Below are 20,215 nucleotides of genomic sequence, written 5' to 3'. Positions count from 1 at the left end.
TTAATGTATTCTTTCTAAATAATGACAATTTTTTTCTCCAAGCCAAAAGAGGTATTCCCATGCTTGAAATGCTATTTTAATTTCTAATTTATTCTTAAGGGCTAATTTGCAAAATGAAATTGTTTGGATGATTGGCTTGCAGTAAACATGGTGTACCAAATTGGTTTCTAAATTTAGAGAAAGGTTGAATCTCCTCTTATAATAATCAAGAAATAATAGAAGTATTAATGATAATGAAGCTTCCATAATTAAAAAGTCAGATTCTGAAGCAACAAGCAGAAATGAACATTAGCAGGTAGCAGCTTCATTATTTATAATTCTCACAAATGGTTATTTTGAGTTCTTTTCACTGGATAACCCAACCTCCAAAATATAGTTTATTTAAATGGTAGTGTGATCTCTTGGACAACAGTGTGGATGTTATGTGCCATAATTAAGCTCCATAATCTTGGGGAATTTAGTACTATTAAATGTAACTTAAAGATACAGGAAACTGTAGAATTCTAAAAGCTATAAAAGAAAGGCAAAGTTGTTTTAATAGAAGCTAATTCCTATGTCTGATATTTTAAAAAAATTTAGGAAGTGGTAATTATTGTTATTCATACAAATGTTCTCAAAGAAAAATATTATATACATATAACAGAATTTGAGTATGAGTTCTATATTTTAAATATAGTAGATTCCATGTCCCTTCTTGGAGGTTTCTGAGGACTGATTTTTGGTAAGACCTCTTTGGCGTACAATGTTTTATGAAGTCCAGCTTCACGAAGTGCTAACTCAAAGCGAAGTCGAGGGTCAGAAATTATCTGTAGAAATAAAATAAAACTTAAATGAATAAAAATCATTGAACTAAAACAAACTTTTATCACTTAGTTTCATATTTTCCAAAGTTGCATAATTTTTGTTAGATGACTAAATGACCACAAACTTTGTGAATACTGTGAGTACATTCTGATGATTTTTACTGAAAACATCCAAGTACTTTTTGCCATTGTCACTTTCCACTATGTTAGTTGTTTCCAACATAGACTGTATAGAATATTGTATTCTAGATTAGTCAAAATACATTACATTAAAATTATTAAAAGATGAAATAAAGAAACCAACTCTGAGTACTACAGAATCATTATTTATTGCTGACTGCAATATAAAATGCAGACAATCATTGATTAAAATAAATCTAAACCATAACCTTGTATATTTGTCTTTAAATAGACATTTTAATTTCCACATCATTTGGCATTATGCAAATTGTTTAAACACATGGCCACTACTTGAAAAACAAAATCAATAGAAACTTTCTTCCAAGGCCAGATTTCTATTTCAAACAGAACTAGAAAATGACTCCATCAATCTAATTCTAAGTGGGAGTAGACATATGAGTAATTCCATTTCTGTTTTCATTTCTTGCTGTTTGGGCCTTATTCCTCTTCCCCTCATATGACTACTAAATGTCAACAGATACTGCTTACAATGACAGGAAGATGGACACATGTGGGTTTTACACAATGAGGCATTGCACCTGGATTTGAAAATGCCCTAGGAGATGAGATAATAAGCTATTGGAAGCAGGCTCTCCTTCAAAGAGTTCTTCAGTGAATGGGCATAACAAGAAGGTACACAGACAATTGCAGTTTGTGCCGCATGTGACAAATGCTCTTAGAGTAGAAAAACAAACATGGAGGTGCATTTCCTAGTGCTGGTGAGATGAGGATAGTCTCAGATAAGAAGAAGCAATTGAGCTAATCCTAAAGTTCAACTTTTCATAATGCAGAGTGGGGAGGAAGAGAAATCAAACCAGAAAGGAGAGAACATGCAAAATTAGGTAAAATAGGTCAATTTGGGATGGGGTAATTTTTTGGCAGAGCACTAAGTACCATTAAGGAACACTGGAAAAGGACACTTTTCAGACAAGAATTTCAAGTTAAAAGGCTTCAAGGCCATGCTGAGGAGTCTAAGTATCTAGTGGGGTTGTGTTTATTTTTGCTTTTAGTAGAAAAGTAATATAATTATTGTAGTTCCATAAGAAGGAGACTCTGACAGCAAGTTCAGCATGAATTAAATGGACAGGGAAAGAAGAGAGAGAGGCAGGTCAGTAGTCAGGAGTCTACTACAATTGTCTAGACTTGAAATAATAAATGCCTAAATGTGGCTGGTAGCAAGGAAGAACTATTAGAAACACTGTGAAAGAAGGAGATAATAGAATTTGGTTACTGATCAGATATAGGTGTAGGGAAAATGATGAGTATAGGGTCAAGATTAATACAGAGATGTTTCTCAGAAACAATCACCTGAAGCCTTAGATCCTCTTCTGCCTCAACATATTCTGTCTACTCTCATCCATTCCCTATGATTCATGTTCAGACTGTGGCCTGTTGACTCCAAAATTATTTCCAGGATTTATCTTTTTATTCAGCTCCAGGGTAGTAAGGTCTAAATTTGTTTCATTATTCTATTTTTTAATAGATAGTAAATAAAGAGGGGATCTCTCTCCTATCCAGACCTCGGTCTCCCTCTCCAGAGGCAGATAATCAGTTTCTTATAAAGGTGAACTAGACAGCTTGGCTTTAAACATAACATGAATGAAACAAATTCTCCTGCCAAAGTTCGTTTTCCTTCTGTAGTCTTACATGGTTCATAGCAGCACCATCTAAAGATTGTAATCCACTCATTTATTACAAGGTACCAGGCAATATTCTAGGCAGCTAATATTTATTATTTTTAATCCTCACAAAGTCTTTGCAATAAATTACTTTAGGATAAATAAGCATAAAGATGTTAAAGCTTACATAAGCACCCATCTAATAAATAGTGGATGTAGATTTGAGTTCACAATGAGGGCTCTTAGCAATATTGCTTACTGTTTAGCTCATCATCCTTACTTTCTTTATCCCCTCCTTCTCCAAATCAGAGGCATTCATGGCCCTTTCACATCACTTCTAAAAGGGTTCTCCAACCTTAAAAGGACCCCTTGCTCATTCTCAGCAATTTTCCAATCAGGGCACAGGCTAAAAACATAAATCTGCTTATATAATTTACTTGCTTCAAAGTCTCATGTCTGTAGGTCAGATGCCTTAGCAGCAAGCCTTAGGTTTGTGCAGCTGCTCCTAATCCATGTTTCCAGTCTCATGTCTCAGCACTTGTCACGTACCCCATGCCATGTACCTTACATTGAAGACAAAGCAGCTGCCCTCCCCACTTTGGCAGCTGGTATTTGGAGATACTGTGAACCTTTATAAGTAATCCTCTCCCACAAACCTACTTTTTGTTCTTGTAAACCATCTCAAGCGAATTTTATTTCTGTTCCAAAAGATCCTTTGACCTAGATAGAGCTCAAGATTTCTCTCTGACAAGTTCTCCAACCTCCCAGTCAGGGTGAAATGCTCCTTCCTTCTCTTGCTGCAGTAACCCTCAGGCCTCCACTGTAGAGCTGATCTCACTCTCATGGCATGATTTCTGCACCTGCACTTTCCCTCCTAACTAGGGCTTCTGCTGACTTCCTGCAGGCACAATCTATCTTTTCAAGATGTAGCTCAGAGCTACATCTTGCACAGAACCAGAAAATAGTCTGTTCCATAAATATTTGTCCAACTAGTAAATCAATGAATTATCCTTGTTTTTATTCTCTAGCAAAGTATGCAGCACACAGTCAAGGCACAGTGGATTCATTTGATAATGGATGATGTTTCCTAGTTTTTAAATAATTAAATAAGTAGTTATCTTTTCTCCTTCGATTTTTAAAGTTAACAACTACTCTCTCCCTTAATTTCAGTTGTATTCACTTCTACTCTCCAACTTCCTCCCACTCTCCAACTTCAACCCCTTTCAGGCACAGACTAAAATTCCAAAGTTCCTAGAAATGGTTAAATAATCCCTCAATGGTTTTTTCACAGAAAATATTTTATTTATCAATTAGCTCTGATGAATTATCTTCTGTTCATTTTGATTTCTGAAAGCTTTCTTCTTTGTCTCATCAGTATCATTGGTTGGTTACTTATAAAATTTATGTTATGAATTTGTTTCTAAATTCTTAATGCAACATAGAAATATTTAAACAAAATAATATTAACATGACTTTCAAATGAAACTTTATAAAGTTAGCTGTTAAATGTAAAAACTAATTTTCAATTACAAATCTGTAACATTTTCAGGTAAGTTGTTTCATTTATGGTCACCTATTAGTTATTTTAATATTAGAATTATGCAGTAATTATATGCTATCATTTAGATGTAAATATTATGTTAATATGTGTACTATTCAAATGTAAATATTAAAAACAATTTGTAATCCCAAACACACACTTTGCAGTTCTTATCATCATCATGGCTTTTGTATCAACTATGCTAATTTCCATAATTACCTGCTGTTCATTGTATGTATTTAATGTAAAGAGGGGCTTTTGAAGAATAAACTCTTCTTCAATTTCAACAGCCATTCTAGCTTTTGATGCCATTGTATCCGACATCATTCTAACAGGATCAAATTGAGCAACAACAGCAACCTGAAAGAAGAGAAGGCAGGCCAATTGGAATAAGATATAAGCTAAATATGTTATAAATGTTTAATGCTTATTAAAGTTAAGAAATTTTACTAAATCTAATTCCTGAAGGGGCAGAAAGAACATTAAAACCAGGATGGTCCTAGAGGTCCACAGAGGAATTAAAACTTACATAAAGCAAAATATAGAAAGACCATGATATATATATATATATATATATATATACACACATACATATATATATATTTGTTAATGATTAAATAATTATAATTATGATTAATTTCAGATAATTAATTCATCTTTCTGATGAAAGTCATAGGAAATTCTACATAGAAAACCTACACAAATACCTTGAACACAACCAAAAGTGAAAAGAATATTTATTTTTAACTGATAGCAACTTATTCCTATAGTAACAATAGCATGAAGCCTTCAAGAAAGTTTAATCTAATTAAGCTGAATCTAGAGCATATACGCAGTCAAGTGTGTTGGTAATACTAATACTGGGCGAGATGGGTGAATTCTACTGTATCAGGCTCCTAAGATGCCCAGAAACTGCTAGAAAACATTTTCTTCCTTCTACTCAAAAACTGCAGTTATTTTAACATAAATGTCCTTCTGAATGATAATTCAAAACCACATCTTAATAAAAAGAAGTCACTAATTTTGTAAATTACATGCACCATTAGTAATACCTGCCTGTTAATTCTGAAAGTTAAAAATTAGCATTAAGCAAATGGCATTTTTAGTGCCATTTAGAAACTGTAATGAAATAAGATTAAACATACTTTAATTTTTATAGATTTCCTAGCTAAAATATCTTATAATTCTAAACACTTTTTATATTTTTTAAAAATACTTATTTTTTAGCTTTAGGTGGACACAATATCTTTATTTTACATTTATGTGGTGCTGAGGACAGAACCCAGTGCCTCATGCATGCTAGGTGAGCCTCTACCACTGAGCCACAACCCCAGCCTCAACAATGATTACATTTAATGGGCATAGATATTTCTGTTTTCAAAGGGCTCACAGATGGAAGAAATTCTAGTCATGTGGAACCTGTAGTTATCAAAGTTGTATTTTGTATACAGAATGTGTTTAGTAATAGTGACTTTGAGTCTTGACCCCAGAAGACTATATTATCTGCTAATAATTGAAAATTTGAATTTGTCAGATCCAGAATGACCAGGGCTTATATTCCTATGCTTTAAATTTATCTCTCTAACCTATTTTATCAAGGAAGATGATGATTTAAGACTTTTATGGGTTTACACTATATCTCTACCTTGTCACTTAACTAGATCTTGTTGATTTCAACCCTATTTGATATTTACTACATATATGATTTTGGAAAAACCACCTAGCCTTTTCATCTCCTCAGTTTCTTCTTCGGTAGAATGGGGATATTAATAGCAGCTATATCATTTAATCTGTAGAGATTCAACCAAGTGGCACAGAAGAGTTTTTGGAAAAGGGTTTTACACTTAGTAAATTTGTTAACAAATTTGAACTCACATTACTACAAATCTATAAAGCAGGTACTATTATTTCCATTTTTCAGATGAGGATATGGGAGCCGAGGGAGATGAAGTAAATGACCTTAGTATCCTCTGCCAGAGTCCCAACCCAAGTTGTCCTAGGTCAGAAGGGCACCAGAGGGCAAGTTCCTACCCATTATTCTGTATTACCTTCACTGACAGCAAAGAGGAACCAGACACCTCCCTGGTAGCTAGAACATGGTGTCAACAAAGAATGTAGAGCTTATTCACTAAAACAATCATTTTAGGTTTAAATTTCTGAGAATTACTAAGTAAAACTTTTTCATCACATTTCCCAAGTTCTTATATTTCTGCTCTTTCCATCTACTGTTTACTTTCATTTACTTTTGCTTAGTTTTTATTATACAAAGTAATGGGAGGTTTTTATTTCTCCACACATACAAAAAAAATGTATTTTCAAAAAAAATGGCTTTTAACTTATTTGTTGACTGTGGAATATTTCCAAGCAAAGGTTCCTACCCCAAAGAAGATTATCTTGCTCTACCACATTTTTTTGAGGACAATAAAATCCTTTGAGTAGATGAAGTTTCACTGTTGCAAATGGGTACTATTCACCTAATAAACTAGAGGTGATATGGATGCTTTTAAATTCTGGGAAAGCTTTTTAAAAGGTGCTGATGAAGTTCTTTTAATATACTGAGAAAATGGAAATGGTTCAACATAAATCTAATTGCTCCCTGGAATGAAGATCAGTGTCCCAATTTGGAAAAGTTATGTTTGATAAAGCAGATGTCATGAACTAAGTCCTAGTAATAATGTAATTAAGAGCAGTTAGAAACATTTTTTAAAAAAAAAAACCACCCATGAAAATTTTCAAATTAAAAGCACCTGTTTTCTAAGGGCTTCTAGGCGCCTCTCTCTCTCCTCTTCTTCATGTGCTTCTTGAAGGGCCACTTCCTTTTTCTCCATCAAATGCTTTTCCAATAATTGTTGTCTATATTTAACCCTTTAAAAAATACAGGAAATTGATGAAATTATGTGCATGTATGAATATTTCATAACGACTCCCACTATTATGTATAATTGTTTTGCACTAATAAAAATATGACAAAATAAAACTAGCACACAGGAATGCCGGGGAAGCATCACAGTAACTCTGGAGAACAGAGGTGCAGAGGCTTCTCAGAGGTGACATCATTCTCATGTTTTTATTTTACTCTGTGATTGATTTCTCATCTCCTAAGAACAAAAGACAGCATGTGAAATTTATAATGATTCTAATAATAACCAGAGAAATCCAGGAAAGCATGAGGTAAAATCCAGTTCACCTCGTTCCTCATTGAAACCATTTCATTACCTTCAACTGCAGCTGTTGCAGCTGATCTTCCCTGAGATGATGACAGGCTCACATCTGAGTTTCTATAACATTTTAACACAATTTGAGATGTTAAAAAGACTATCCTACTGATTAAATATACAGGGTTTTAGAATGAAAAGTAAAATCAATTGCTATAGTAATGTGTGTAAATTATTTTGCTTACTGAAACTTAAACTAAATTTAATATACATTGTCACTCATTTTGTCAAAATGCCCTTTCTGAACGGTGTGTTAAGAAACTTAAAAAATTGCACTTTGACATCTGTAGATGGCAGCAAAAACATGACTTTCCCTTAGCATTATATTTCCACCCCCTTTATGTAATCAGATATTAAATCGGGACACATTTGAATACTGGTTTAATGCCACAGAGTCATTTGGTCATCCTCTGCTTCCTGCTTTTGGGCAGTCTCCTTTGCCATCTTCTTGCTCAAACATTTCTTCTACTGAATTACAGAGATGAGACTCATCTTTTTGAAAAAGTGAGTACCTGAATTCTGTGGGTAGTGTTAGGCCATTGCTCTGTGGTTTAGTCAGCTTTTTTGCTGCTATGACTAAAAGACCTGACACAAACAATTTTAGAGGAGGAAAAGTTTATTTGGGGGCTCACAGTTTCAGAGGTCTCAGGAATGGAGAGCTGGCTCCATTCCTGGAGGCCTGAGGCGAGCCAGAACATCATGGCTGAAGATTATGGCAGAGGAAAGCAGCTCAAGACATCACCTCAGGAAGGAAGAGAGAGAGAGAGAGAGAGAGAGAGAGAGAGAGAGAGTGAGAGAGAGAGAGAGAGAGAGAGAGAGAGAGAGAGAGACACTCCACTTGCCAGACAATGCTCACCTCCAGCCACACGCTACCTGCCTACAATCACCACTCCATTAATCCCTATTAGAGATTAATGCACTGGTTGGGTTAAGGCTCTCCTAACTCAATCATTACACCTCTCAGCCTTTTTGCATCACCTCACACATGAGCTTTTGAGGGATACCGCACATCACTCTGTCGTCAGTCCTTGATGGTTTTGTTTCTGATTTATTTGGGACATCAGTCACAAATGTCCTTTGCCCTTAGTGTGTATTCCTGCATTTCTATGGTGCTATCTTCATTAGAGCCTTTTTATTCTGGGTTCTGACATTTATTGAGTACTGGCTACCCTTCAGGTCTTAGGCTAAGTGCTTTATGCTTTATCTTATTGAGTCTTTGCAACAATTATATATTGTAGTACATTATATAACATTTTAAGATAAATAGATGGAAGCACAGACAAATGATGTAACTTGTCTAAACTCTCATACCCAGTAAATGGCAGAGCCAGAAATCAAACCCTTAACAACTGGTCTCAGATCCCAGGCTTACTCCTCACCCTTGAACCCCCAGGCAATTACTATGTTCTCATCCTCTTTTCTCCCCTTGATTTCTCCACCCACCACAATGACTTATGAATAACTACTGTGTGCCATATCCTGTGCCAGATAGCATGGTCATGCTGAGAAAAAAGATTCTGTTCTTAAGTTTATAGTTTAACACAGAGACAAGAAGATAAGCCTACAAACAAAGCACACAGGACTTTAAGATAGGTTACAAATAAGGTCCATTGGGAATTTGGAGGAAAGTAAGATGACCACTTGCAGGGTTCTGAGAATAATGGATAGGTGTCAACAAGATCTTCATGGAGGGGACAGCATTTGAGCTGGATCTCAAAGATGAGGAACTGGAGAAGCACTGAGGGGTGAGGGCAGAAGGAGGCCACTTCTTAGGCAGAGGAAGCAGGTGCAAGTGCTTGAGAGTGGCACCTCATTTGCCTCATCCTGGTCTCATGGGAAGTGCTCAGGGTTGCAAGAACACAATTAATGGATATGCAAAATAGACAGGTGCGGGGAAGTACTGTGACTGAACCTGACATCACATAGTTTCTTTGGAAAGATATATTCCTGGGGAGGAATAATCCTTAAAACTGTTGCTCATGAAACTGGCACTGACAGAGAAGCAAAGGGAGAAGAAGAAGGAAAACACTCAATGGAGATTTGTTGAATACAAACTTAGCATGGGATTTAGAAGGAAAATCCTAAGTGGAGGGTCATGATCTTCCAGACCCCCACCCATATCAGGAGACAGTTCAGTCAAGACACAGATTAAAGGACCACAGACCAGACCTCTCCCTTTCCCCATGCCTCCATGTCATGAAAAGCTGTATTTTTCATTTTCTCCATTTTCACCAAGGCATGACATAACCTCCCTAATGAGGTTCTACTCAATTTAAGCACTGAGTACAAGCTAAGTGAATGACTGTGAAGGTTCAATTAAAAGATACCTTGGGATTTAGCAATTACCATATGCTAATTCTTGAAACCTTTGGAAAGTTTCTCTTCCTGAGGGATATATAGGTTGCTTCGTCTGCAACAAAGTTTTTGTCTGTTTTGTGGAAAAGTAATGGTTGTTCCTGCCAGGGGATCTTGACTAGTGAGGAAGAAACTACAAATGAGATTAAGGCATTTATACCTGTGTCGTGGGGAAGGCTGACTCACAGTTTATCTGGAGGCTCATTTGTTCATTTAACATATATTTATTGAGCTGAGTACCTGCCAGGCATCCAGTGCTGTGCTAGGCACTTGTAGTGCACTGGCAACACAGGAGATGGGCTCCTCTCCTCACAGGACTAGCAATCTAACAGGAGCTGCAGAGACCTACACAATTATAATACAGCAGGGCTTGTGATGTGTGGAACAATGAATGGGGCAGGGGCCATTGGGAGAGGCATCTTTTCCTGTCTTTGGGGCATCTGGAGGAGCATCTTAGAAGAAGAGCCCTTAAGATGTAAAAATATAAAATAAAATATTCCTCACGGGGGTGTGTGGGGGGGGAGAATAGAAAGAATGTACCAGGCAGAAAAAAATAGAGGTGAAAGCCTAGAGGCAAGAGAGTATGGTAAGCTTGAAGAACTGAACAAAATTTAGTATGACCAAAATTGAGCAATACAGGATGACAGGTGCCAAGAATTCAGGCTGGAGAGGCAAGAGGGGCTGGGTTCTGGGCACTTTGCAAGCATAAGGGCCTTTGATCAGGGAAATGTAACGATTAGAGCAAATCTGTCTTGCAATATGGAGATGGATGGTAAGGAGGCATGAGAGAGTTATCCAGATAGAAGTTGACAGTTTTCTGATCTACAGCAAAAGGGGGAAACTGGGAGGAGGCTGAAAAAGACCTGGATTTTAAAGATGTAAAGAATTTTTTTTTGGAAATAGAAAAAGTTTAGTTTATTTGATAGAGGAAGAATTTAAGGATTCTGTCTTGCACAGTGGAAAATGTTGATCCTTCCTAAAACTTGAAACCTAAAAACAAGGAAAAGAAGGAACTATGTTCATTTTAGACACAGAAAGAAATGCCTTCACTAGAGCAGGACTGGAGGGATAGATGGCAAATCTTCATAAACAAAATGGAATTGAAGTCATGGGGAAAATGCGAGCATCAGGAATGAGAACTGTGGGTCAGAAAAGTAGGCACAGAATTAATTCCTAAGAAAACAACACTTTAGAAAGGGACAGAAGAGGGAACTATTTGGAAGAACAGGAGGATAAATGTTCCTAAAAAATAAGAAAAATGGGACCAACAACGTCAAATGCTATAGAAATAGTCTAGAAATCATTATCGGGTTAAACTGTCATTGACATGGCAGTCTATAGAGTGGTGGCTGAAGAATCAGTGGGAGTAAGGAAGTAAGAGAGGCAGTGGAGACAAGCCCTTCAGTAGGACTGATATGGGTGGGGAGCAGATACACAAGATTGTGCTGTAGAAAGCACTGGGCTGACCACAGAGGTTCTGGCTCCAAGGTGATGCACATACTCTAATGACCTTGAAGATTTGCACTGGAAAATTTAAGGATAGAAGACACATTGAAATTCTTCATTTTTGCAGATGCAACAGCTTAACCTCAAACAACTCTTCAATTAAAAATGGGAAACTCTTTATGCTTCTTTTTTCTGCTCTGGATAGAAAAATGTCTTTGCCTAAAGAGAAGTGATGCAGAAAAACTCTTGGGAGAAAGCCAAATACTCACATATTCATGGAGAAAGAAAACAGCAACACAGTGAAGTCAATCATTTGGAAAATTTTCCACATAAATACTTTTGGCCATTTGAGGTAGCAGCTTTTCTCCAAATTAAACTGTTGCTATGAAAGTCAATGTCAGGAAGTGGCTAAACTCAATAGTTTTTAAGTTGTGCACTGAATTCCCAAACAGAAACCTTGTGCTCATTTCTCAGTCTATTTTATGCTTCCTTAGTCAACAAAGGTTGAAAGTGCTGCAAAAGAGGCATTTCAACTTTTCTTGGGGGAGGAGAAGCATCATATTGTTCAAAAGCAACAGCTGCTGCAGAATCAGGCACAGCATTAACAATAATCTGAAAAGGATTTTATTTAAGCCTCTGGGCCTAAGTGTAGTTGGAGGGACAGTATGCTTTCATGTAGAAATGGAGAATTCACGTATCATTTAGGAGACTTTTTACATGGCTTCTGCACTCGAAGAAGTGAGTACACAAATGCAGATGATTTGAAAACACTTTGAACTGTAGTATAAGCCTCCTGTGGCTTCAGTAAAACTTCAGGAAGAACTGACTGAACTATTCAGTACAAAATCTTGCCCTTCCTCCTATCTGGAGTTACAAGAAAGACTACAGCAGCCAAAGGGGGAAAAAGACTTCTCAAGAATGACCAGTAGCAAATACTATAATTAAAAATTTTTAAAAATTAAGCAGTAAATAATACCAAGCATAAAGACATCTGAATCATAGTACTCTCATAGTATTGAACGGGTCTGAAATGTTTCAGGGAAGTGATTTGCCCCTCTGAATTAAAGGCTGTTTAGAAACATATTTGCTACTTAGTGTTGAAGTCAAGAACTTCAAAATTGAAGTAGAAAGTGTTAAATAGTCACATGCCACAGGTGCTCCTGCCAGAGGCATCTTATGGAATGTGTTTCTACCTGTTATAAATCCATTTTTGGCTCATATCCCACTCAGTAGGTTGTTCTTCCTGCCAAGCGAGAGAGGACCCCTCCATTAGCCTCAGGGTACCCTGACAGGGAACAATGTGCAGTTCAAAACAGGTGGGCCAGGTGCCAGTACCTCTCAAACAAAGGGAAGATAAAAACTACCCAGAGAAAAGAAAGGAAATCACATAAGCAGGCATCAAAGAGCCAGGGCCCCAAACTCCTATATCTCCTAGACTCTATGCAGTGGGAATTCTAGCCTCTCACAGAGGCTAATTTCTGCAAATAGTAATGTGAATCTTGACACAAGACAGTGGCACCCTGGTACAGATGGGTATGGGGCAAGAACAAAGAGGACTCACAGAGCATCCACAGAACTAGGAACAGATGAACCCAAGCCAGTCCTGAACAGAGACTATTCTTTCAGCTCAGTGCACCTACTGGTTCCTTTGTGAAGCTACAGGAACCCCATTCTTTAACTGTTGGCTCCACTTGTTTTGGTTTAGATATGAAGTGTCCCCCCAAAAAACTCATGTGTGAGACAATGCAAGAAAGTCTAGAGATGAAATGATTGGGTAATGACTGCCTTAAAGTAATCAATATATTAATCCACAAATGGATTGACTGGGTGGAAACTGTATGCAGGTAGGTTGTGATTGGAGGAGGTAGGTCACTGGGATGTTGCTTTGGTGTGCATATTTTGTCCCTGGTAAGCAGAGTCTCTCTGCTTCCTGATTGTTGTGTCTGCAGTGGCTTTCCTCCATCACACTTTTCTGCCCTGATGTTTTGTCTCATCTGGGGTTCAGAGAAATGGAGTCAGTTGTCTATGGATTGACACCTCTGAAACCATGAACACCAATACAATTTTCATCCTCTGTGTTGTTCTTGTTAGGTCTTTTGGTCACAGTGATAAAAAAGCTGACTAAAACACCATTGGTCAACATAGAGTTGTTAAATACCTACCAGGTGCCAAATACTGTTCTAGGTACTCAAAATACAACAGTGGAGGGAGAAAACAGACAAAAAGGTTTCCACCCTATTAAGTTTTACGTAATTTGTGATTTGTTATGTACAAACGTATCTAAATTAACATTCTGATAAAATGCATAAGGTTTTTATCATAAATTATTTTTTAATTGGTCACAAAGTCCTAAGTTAGAAAAGCCCTTCTTGGATTCCTGTGGAATGATGGGTCTCAACTGTGACTGTCATTAGAATCATTGGAACTTATAAAAAAAAAACTTCTGATACCAGGGTCCCAGCCTCTACTAATTACAGCAGACCCTGCTAGTAAGGCTCAACTACTGGCATTTGGCAGAAATTCCCCCAGATGATCCCATCTAGCATCCTATGCTGAGAATCAATGTTGCATAGCTCAGTGGTTCCCAAACTGGAACTTACATTAGAATCACCTGGTAAGGTTGGGCTGAATTTCTGATTATAAATCACTGCATTTAAAAAAAAAATTTCTAATTGTAGATGGATATAATACCTTTATTTTATTTGTATTTTTTTATGTGGTGCTGAGGATCGAACCCCGTGCTTCCCACATGCCAGACAAGTGCACTACTGCTGAGTCACAACCCAGCCCCCAGATCTGCATTTTTAACAAATGGTGTTTCCAGATGGTGCTGATACTGCCTCTATGGATCACAAAGATAAATATACAGATTAGAGGGATTTTACCTATTGTTATCAAGACCAAACCAGGTACAAATTACTACCTAGATAGGGCTTATTTCTGTTTATGTGTGCCAAGTGTCACTGTTATATGACTTGGGAGTGATCCAAAGAAATTCCTCTTGGTGCTATTGTCATGCAAGAGCAGGACCTTACAACTTTGTCTTTCCCTACCCTTCTTGGTCCCATCCTGACCTTGGCTTTCTCAGACGTGGATCAGCTCCTTGATAGGCAATTGCAGCAATGTCTGTTACTGAATCTCTTTCTTTCCCTCCAATAGACAAAACATTCTTGCATCCCAATGAAGGTTGAAAACCTCAGGCTACTGGCCCATATTTAAAGGGTCTATTCAGTAAAATCAAAGGAGGAGGAGATAACTGGAAGGCCTTTCAGCCTTTAAAAGTAAGTATAAGCCACTTTGTTTGGGAAAAGTTTTTGCAGTCACAAGGTGGATATTTTCTCACAGTGGAAGTTAAGACCATAAATGAGAGTAAAGTACATTCTTGTATTGGCTATAATCAGTTTCAAGCTAGCTGAGTTCACCTGAGCTCAAAGTGGAACAATGTGAAAGTCAGAGACTTAAACCTGAGTCCAGAGTTGAATGCAGGACAAGAAGTGAAAAGAAGGGCCCTGGAAGAATGTTGCAAATATATCCTAGAATTAGTACAAAACACCATTTATTGACACCATTTATTTTTCTTTCTTTTTTGAAACATTCCTATTCCTTTCTGACTTTCTGTAACACTCTTTATATCCTTATATATCTTCAAATTTTCCTAGGCTACTCCTTGCCAATATTTTATTCAGGTTACAGGTAATATGAGGTGTTATCTGCAGAGATTTAAAAACAATAATAAAACCTACTAAAAGCCTGCTTTAAAAAAATTATCATGCACCAGTAAGCCTGAACAATGTTAGTAATAAAATTCCCCCTTCACTGACCACACAATCCCACCTGACCACACTCTTACCTAATCCTTTCAAGTTTTTCTTAATTGAAAGCCATTGCTTCCCAGGTAACACTACTTCTATTGTAAACCCTTAAAGTAGAGGGTACCTGTGAATAGGAGGCTGCAATTTTTGTCCCCAGTGACAATTTTAGAAACGTTTTACTCATTGACTTTGGGATGATGCCATCATTTCTCTATCATGGTTCTTGGAATAGCTACTGGCTGCCCAGCTCATGTCCAACATTGACTGAAAATTGTTCAAAACTCCAGACAGTTCCTTGCTTCCAGCATTCACCTCATCTCTGCTTCAACAATCCATTCCTAGACCAAACTTGGAGCATGGCATCACTTAGAACTCTTCTTCTGCCAAAATCTTAAACTAGAGATCCTGTTTTATGGCCAGTCTCTGGGGTCCCTGCATCAACTTAGAAAAGCTATACACTGTCCAACTCCAGGAAGCATCATTCTCATGAATAGCCTGCCAGCTTCTCATATTCTCCCTCAATCTCACTTAACCAGCTTCAGCTTACCAATTTTCCAGTTTTTCAATATTTTCTATGTACCCTGTACAGACTAATAAGTTTTCTCTTGTGAAGTTTCCCATAAAGTTTCATTTTATCTCTACCTTTTCTCCCACGCCAGGACACTCAGTCAGGTTTGATTTCATTCTCTCTCTGGTTTTGGATCTCTGGATCTACCTTTTCAAATGCAGTGTCCTTAATTATCTTGCCTTCTTTTCTTTGCACACGCACCCTGCCAAAACCCAGGTACTAAGTCTTTTTTGAATTTATTATTTTGTTCCCGGTTCCTCACTTCTCAATTTGCCCAAATCTCCCTGCAGTCTGGCTTCTGCCCACTCCACTCTATGAAAACTGCTCTTCCCAATGTAACTGCGACTCCAAATTGCACTTTCAGGCTTTTCTTTCAGAGTTTCTTTGATTTGACCTGTTGGCAATGCCTGACACTGATGACCAGCTCTTTCTTGCACAAATACCTGCAGTCTCTATGTCCCTCAGAGTCCCAGATCCTTTGATCTTTTATTTTAGTTTTCCTCTATGTAAATTCAGGATTACTGTCATACAAATTCCTCAAGTATAACTACACTACATTGCTAGTTAAATACAGAGCTACTTAACTACCTTAATGGGTATTTGAGTTTGGTATAGCATTAACATCTTGTGAAAATTTAGGAACAAACTAAACAACAAATCTAAACTGAAGGTTAAAGGGCCTCCTTATACCCTCTTAGAGGAGAGCCACTGAAGTGCTATGGTTACCATGAAGAGGGACAAGATTCTGCCTAGTCAATTATTTTGGGTTTACTATGATCACAAGACAGATAATTAAGTTTCCAATATTTAATAACTTATAATATGGATATAAAGATGTTAGCCTGAAATATCCATGGCAACAATCATTTCAGCTAAAGACCTAAGGAAAGTACTCATAGAACACATAACTTTGAGCAATACAACTTTCTCAGACCACAAAATCTTTTGATCCTAGAAGTTACGTTTAAGCAAGTGACTGAGTGACTTGTCTTCAGAATTAGTAACTATAAACCACTTTGTAAGTTGAGGAATGTCTTCTAAAAATAATGACTTTAATATTAGGATAGATGATTTTTTAAAATCCTTTCTTTCTAACAATAATTGTATTATTATGGCCAAATCTAGATTTTAATAATTAAACCATATTATGATAGACATCTGATGTTTTTCATCTCTCTAGCGTCAACCTAGTAACATCAAAACCCATTCATCTGCAGAATTGCCCCTCCTTATTCCATGAGGAATTTGAGAACTTTTCTATCCTGGTATTAAGGGTTTACTTATCACCAGGTATGATTAATAATATCACATTATAAATATAATAACAGAAGCTGGCCCTGAGTGAGCCACATGGCTTCAGATGAGCCAATTAGAATCTTTCCCTGGGATTTATGTTTGGATACTGAAAAAGAAAATCTTTCTTTTCTTTCTGAGGTCAGTAAGCTAGAATGATATAATTGAGCCTTGGAGTTGTTTGTAGCTATGCTTCCTCTTCTCTCCACTACCCAGTCCAGACACACAGAGAAAATCCATTTAGGCACAAGGACAGGCAAAGGACTGAGAGGAACCAGAAGATACCATTCGAATTCCTGAGCCAAACTTATTCCTGGGTCCCCATTCCTATGAATCAATCCAATCCCTTTCTGTCTAAGTTAGTTTGAATTAGATTTTGTCAGTTGCTTCTGAGGAATCCTGACTAGTAAGCATATCTTCTATGTATAATGGAATATGTATCATTTTATCCCCACAACAGAAGGACATGTTACCTAGCTGTTTTAAGTGGGAATCAGTTCATTTCTCAAATTGATGGCCCATGGAATGTTAATATTCCACAAGATGTTAACATGTGTGCCATGAGAAATGTGTTGAAGTAAGTTAGAGGGAAAATAAGATAAACAAAGTGAAATAGATTTCTTTACAGCACATATCTCAGAATATTTATAATAATTTGATGGTATGCATAATGAATCTCTAAAAGGAGCAGATAAGCTTATTGCCCAAATTTATCTGATAACAGAAACCTTTGTCAATAAAGCCCAGTTTGGGGAATATTATTTGCCATTTTATGAGTTAGCAGGAATGTTCAAGTTAAAACACTAATGAGAGGGCTGGGGTCTTATCTCAGCAGTACAGAGCTCACCTAGCACGTGTGAGGTGCTGGGTTCAATCCTTGGCACCACATAAAAATCAATCAACCAATCAATAAAGGTATTGTGTCCAACTACAACTAAAAATATATATTATATATTTATAATATATATATTAAAAATGCTAATGGGCATAGATACATAACCCACTAATCCACATTATAGTTATTTGTTTTGGGGTCTTGCTTTTCTGAAATAGTTAACATGTGTATAGTGGCTCTGACATAATCTCCTTTGTATTCCCAACAACTAAAAAAGTGCATAAATTATAGAAGATACACACCAAAAAATGAAAGAAAAACAAAACAAATGATGAATGAAATTTAAAAGTGATGGAAAACATTCCATTGAATGTCTTAAGATGTAGGTAAATAACAGGACATAGGAGTTGACAAAACAAAAATTTAAAGATAAAGTAAATATATAATCTTCCATTAAACCTACCTAACTAGTGGGCAATACTTTGTAAAATATCTAATCATTTGAGAAGTTGAAGGAGAAGTTGAACTACTGGAGAACACATCTGGTGGGTAGTTCCTTTGGACAATCAGGAACCACGAATGCTAAAGGCCCAGCTCAGACCCGACATCCGTGGCACAGACTTGTTCAGACTGTGATTTCAGAGGGGCAGCCCAGACAGGCATAGCATAATGATTTTTAGGATTTTCTATTATGAACTCATAAAGGTCACCCAGCATTTATTTGCCTAATTACTTCCATATGTTCATTTTTTTCAACACTTATATGTGAAGCACCACATAAGCACATGTGTAACCACAATATTTCTGCAAAACAAAACAAAAACCCAGAGCAATTGGAAATACCTATCATGTAGACCAAGGCAGAGACTAAATCTAGATTTTCAATACAATACGTGCAGGAACCTGCTACTTGCCATATGATTTCACTAAGAAAAGACACCTGCCATTTGACACTAATTGGGTAATTTATCCAGTGAAACTTGAACTCACAAATGTGTGTAGACATAGTTTAACTTCACAATTAAAATGTATTACATTTTGTAAATCTTTAAGATGCTCAATTATAATTTTAATTGTTATGTAAAAAAGAATTCATGTTGCGGTTTACCTCACAGAAGCTTTCATTAAATTAGTATCCCACTCTGGTTTGTAAAGAAGTGCTTTTAAAGATAAGAAAATGATAAGCACAGGTGATTATGTTTTTGGGGTTTTTTTTTAGTTTTTTTCCCTGAAGAATTTTTATAAAATATATACAATTTCTGATGCCCCAAATTTCAAAAAGAACCTCTTCAGAATCACAAATACTGAATCATTTTATCAGTATAGAACTTTTATAAACCATGCTAATAAAATACACAACTATATCATCAAATCATAACATACCATTTGGTTTTATTGTTCTAACTTCTCATTGTGAGAACTGATTTTAATGGGCTCCCATTCTCTGGAAATGACTGTATTTTGATGAGGGAGCTGGTTCCCTGTCTTCCACAGTGGAGTTGCAGAGTGTGGCACTGAAACCACAAAAGCAACAAGTTCTCTCCCTCAAACAAATGATTTAAGTAAATAAGAGTAACGAAACTTGGCTTTTGTGATACTGTTTGAAAATCCCTCTTAGACTCTCTTTCTTCCTGCCCAGGTCTCTCAGAACTTCTGTAGTCAGTGAACATCAAAAGGACCAAAGATTTGTAGAGTGATCCAGCTGCCTACGGCAATGAAGTCAACCCTGATTTTCTTTCAGCCTTGGAAATGCTCAGCCAAGAGCCTTCACAAACAGCCTCTTTAACATATGAGTTTTTTTTTTTTTTTAAACAGTGTAGCTGAACAGTTACTTTCATAAACACCTTTGGGGGTTTTGCTTTCTTTAAAAGTAACCTTTCTAATGCCCCATCTAAGAGCATTTTAAAATGTTTTCTTAAGCAAAAAATTTTGTTAGGCATTTACTTTTAAAAATAATAAAATATACTTGGCTACTGCATGTGACTTTTCTAGTACTTTTTTCCTTTGGCTCCCTTACATGCTGATTTAGTCCTGTTGCAGCTAGATTTTTTAGCTAGCTTCTTTGGTGATTCTAGCCTGCTGCGCCTCCCTTAGCTATCTCCTTTCTGTTTTAGAATCCAACCTTTGGGATTGAACCCTGGTATTATTGCTCCTTTTTTTTCTTTAGAGATACACACCTCTTCCAACCAGTGCACTCTGGGGTCCTGCCCAGTGAACCTTGGTGTTTGGACATTGAAGAGGAGTAGCTGCAAAAGAAGCCTGTAAAAGAAGCCAGGGAAGGTATTTCAAACAAGTTGGTGATGTAAGCAAAATAATAGCTAACTCTTAGGAAATTTTATTTTAATAAATGTTATAATAACCAAATACTGTCCTATTTCTGTACACCTGACAATGGGCATCAAGAGGTGGGCTGTGTCTCTATTCATATTCTGCATGGAGAGTAAAGAAACAGCATAAGAGCCTCCTTAGAAAAAAAGAGCTGTCTCTGGTCACAAGGACTTCTCAATGGTCAGGCCCAGGAAACACAGACCTGGCCTGGAGCCTAATCA

The 20,215-nt window shown here is 36.8% G+C and overlaps 1 protein-coding gene across 1 annotated transcript in view; it reads right to left on the bottom strand.

The window, feature by feature from the left end:
* Positions 1-659: 659 nt before the first annotated feature.
* Ccdc148 (coiled-coil domain containing 148) overlaps positions 660-20,215 on the bottom strand; it is a 200,688-nt gene continuing 181,132 nt past the window's right edge. Inside the window, exons 12-14 of the mRNA XM_076866446.2 lie at positions 6,890-7,007; positions 4,362-4,502; positions 660-806 (exon numbers count right to left, since the gene is read on the bottom strand). Coding sequence (XP_076722561.1) covers positions 660-806; positions 4,362-4,502; positions 6,890-7,007 — 406 coding nt within the window. The remainder of the gene's footprint in view (positions 807-4,361; positions 4,503-6,889; positions 7,008-20,215) is intronic.

This window comes from Callospermophilus lateralis, chromosome 9 (assembly GCF_048772815.1).
Source record: "Callospermophilus lateralis isolate mCalLat2 chromosome 9, mCalLat2.hap1, whole genome shotgun sequence".
Taxonomy (NCBI): domain Eukaryota; kingdom Metazoa; phylum Chordata; class Mammalia; order Rodentia; family Sciuridae; genus Callospermophilus; species Callospermophilus lateralis.
Note: the sequence above shows the minus strand (reverse complement) of the source record. Positions and strands in the feature narration are given on the sequence as shown.